Source organism: Orycteropus afer, unplaced genomic scaffold (assembly GCF_000298275.1).
Source record: "Orycteropus afer afer isolate SDZICR_OR568_19922 unplaced genomic scaffold, OryAfe1.0 scaffold00412, whole genome shotgun sequence".
NCBI lineage: Eukaryota > Metazoa > Chordata > Mammalia > Tubulidentata > Orycteropodidae > Orycteropus > Orycteropus afer.
The window spans coordinates 2,009,680-2,012,676 of NW_006921999.1; the positions used below are offsets into that span (position 1 = coordinate 2,009,680).

Here is a 2,997-nt window from a genome sequence, read left to right on the forward strand (position 1 = left end):
ACTTCTGTAGAGATACTGCCTCGGAAACCCAAGGAGGGGTAGCTATGAGTCTGGTCCTACTTGACGGCACATTTGTTGTTCTTGTTGTTGTTGTTATTTGCCATCGAGTTGGCCCCGACTCATAGTGACCCCTCCTTGGGTTTCCGAGGCAGTATCACTATGGAAGTAGGATTGCCCAACCTTCCTTCTGGGGAGTGGCTGGTAGGTTTGAATTGCCAGCCTTCTGGTTAGCAGTCAAGTGCCTTAGGCACTATGCTACCATAACAACAATTAAATAGGAAATACCACTAAGGTGTCATTTAATTTGCAAAGAAAAAATTAAAATGTCACTGCTCCATATTATTGTCAGTGACTGCTTTCTTCTCTTTTCTCATTATAGTGACTGGCAAGGGGTGGATATGACAGAAGAAAATCAGACTCTGATAACAGACTTTGTTCTCACCGGACTTACAGATCATCCTTGGCTGCAGCTTTCCCTGTTCCTGGTGTTCTTGGTGATATACCTTGTCACCATGGTGGGGAACCTTGGATTGATGGCTCTTATTTGGAAGGATCCCCATCTCCACACACCCATGTACCTATTTCTTGGTGGTTTAGCTTTTGCAGATGCTTGTACTTCAACCTCTGTGACCCCTAGGAAGCTGGTCAATTTCTTAGACAAAACGACAATAATATCCCTGGCAGAGTGCTTTACCCAGTTTTATTTTTTTGCTGCCAGCGCGACTACAGAATGTTTTCTCCTGGTGGTGATGGCCTATGACAGATATGTTGCTATATGTAATTCTTTGCTTTATCCTGTGGTGATGTCCAACAGACTCTGCACTCAACTGATAAGTATTTCATATGCCCTTGGTTTTCTGCATCCACTGATTCATGTGATTGTGTCATTAAGATTAACTTTCTGCAGGGCTAATATAATCCATCATTTCTACTGTGAAATATTACAACTCTTCAAAATTTCATGCATTGACCCCTCTATTAACGTGCTTATAATATTTATTTTTGGTGCATTTATACAAATATCCACTTTAGTGACCATCATAATCTCTTATACTCGTGTGCTCTATGACATCCTGAAAAAAAAATCTGAAAAAAGAAGAAGCAAAGCCTTCTCCACGTGCAGTGCCCATCTGCTCTCTGTCTCGTTGTACTATGGAACCCTCATCTTCATATATCTGCGCCCAGCATCTGGCCTAGCTGAAGATCAGGACAAAATGTACTCTCTATTTTACACGATTATAATTCCTCTGACCAACCCATTTATTTACAGTTTGAGAAATAAAGAGGTTATAGGTGCATGGGAGAGAGTTACAAAGAAATAAATAGCCACCAAGGGAAATTTTATATTCTGTATTTTCTCACCCTTTGCCTAGACAAGTCCCCAAGTCCTGCAGATTAGCCATGGCTCTGCTCTGCCATAAAGGGAGAGTGGTCACAATGGTCACTGACTGCCATGTAAAGGAATTTAACTTAGTGCAATGTTTACTTGATGTGGGTCTAGAAGTGTCCTCAGGCTATGCAGAGCTGCTTGGAAGCAGTGTACTTCCTTATTATCTGAACATTCAGTTTTTGAAAATTTGCTATCTGCAAGGGACCCTTCTCTCAAGTTTCATTTAATAATTAACAATTATTAAGGCTGACATATAAGGCAAACCATTTTGTTCATGGTCAATCCTAGTGCGCTGTGTTAGACCTGCATGTTAGTAAGGTTCTATGATGCTCTACTTTATATAGAAGTTCTGATAACTGAAATATATTAATTTTTTTCAGAAAATATTCCTGAAATTAAGTTAAGAAACATATGGAAGTCTAAAAATATTGATTTAGCTTAACAAAAAAATAACAATTTCAAAAGAGGAAGGTACCTTAAATTAAAAAATCGTTTATCGAAGTAAAAAACTTTTTATATATGGAAATTCACTTTCATATAAGACATTATATGATGTGGTTCTTAGGTGCTACCCAGTCAGTTTAGACTCATAGAGACCCTATGTGCAACAGAAGGAAACACTACCCTGTCCTGTACCACCCTCACAATTGTTGCCATTCCTTATTCACGCTCCAGCTTTTACATACACAGGAGACTGTTGAAATTATCATGGCTTGGGATAAGCATATCTTAAGTCTTCAGAGTGACACCTTTGCTCTTTAACACTTTAAAGAGGCCTTTTGCAGCAGATTTGCCCACTGCAATATGTCTTACTTTTTTTACTGCTGCTTCCGTGGGTGTTGATTGTGAATCTAAGTGAAAAATCCTTGACAGCTTCAATCGTTTATCCATTTATCATTATGTTGCTTATTGGTCCCGTTGTGAGGACTTTTGTTTTCTTTTTTGTTAACATTTTATGATATAGTGATATTCAGGAATTTGCAAATTTGGAGATATCTTAGGGTAATGTTGTTAGAGGTACCAGCAAGTCCATTTTAACTCATATCAACCCCATGTGGCAGAGTAAAATTACCCCATTATGTTTTCTTGGCTATAATCTTTATGGAAGCTGATTGTAAGGTCTTTGTCCCACTGATAGGCTGGGTGAGTTTGATCTGCCAAACTCTCAATTAGCAGCCAAGTGTTTAACTGTTTGCACTAATAGGGCTTTTTCTCAAGATATAGCCCTCACAAATATTACTGATTTCCTGCCCTATATTTACATGAGCATTTTATTTGCAATAATAAGCATGAACAAAAGTCTGTATAGGGATTGCATTGCTGTCCTATAAGAACTAACCAGGCAGAGGCAAGGATAAGAATCTAGTTAAATGTATATGAATGTGGGTCTGAGACTGAGGTAGTGGGCTCTTTTAAAACTGAGACAAGGTTCTTGTGGTCTCAGCTACAAATTTATTTCCAATTTAGTGACAAAACCACATTAATATATGTAATAATTTAACAGACTAGAACTATCACAGCTCTCCTTTTGATAAGACTGAATTATGTTCCTGGAGCAATCTGTTTGTCCAAGTGTTATGTTTAGAAAAAAAGATTTCATAGAGAAG

The 2,997-nt window shown here is 38.3% G+C and overlaps 1 protein-coding gene across 1 annotated transcript; it reads left to right on the forward strand.

The window, feature by feature from the left end:
- The first annotated feature begins 398 nt into the window (after positions 1–398).
- On the forward strand, positions 399–1,322 carry LOC103208096 (olfactory receptor 5AC2-like). Its single transcript, XM_007953774.1, has one exon. It carries the CDS (start codon positions 399–401, stop codon positions 1,320–1,322), a length of 924 nt encoding a protein of 307 aa, XP_007951965.1.
- The last annotated feature ends 1,675 nt before the right edge of the window (positions 1,323–2,997 follow it).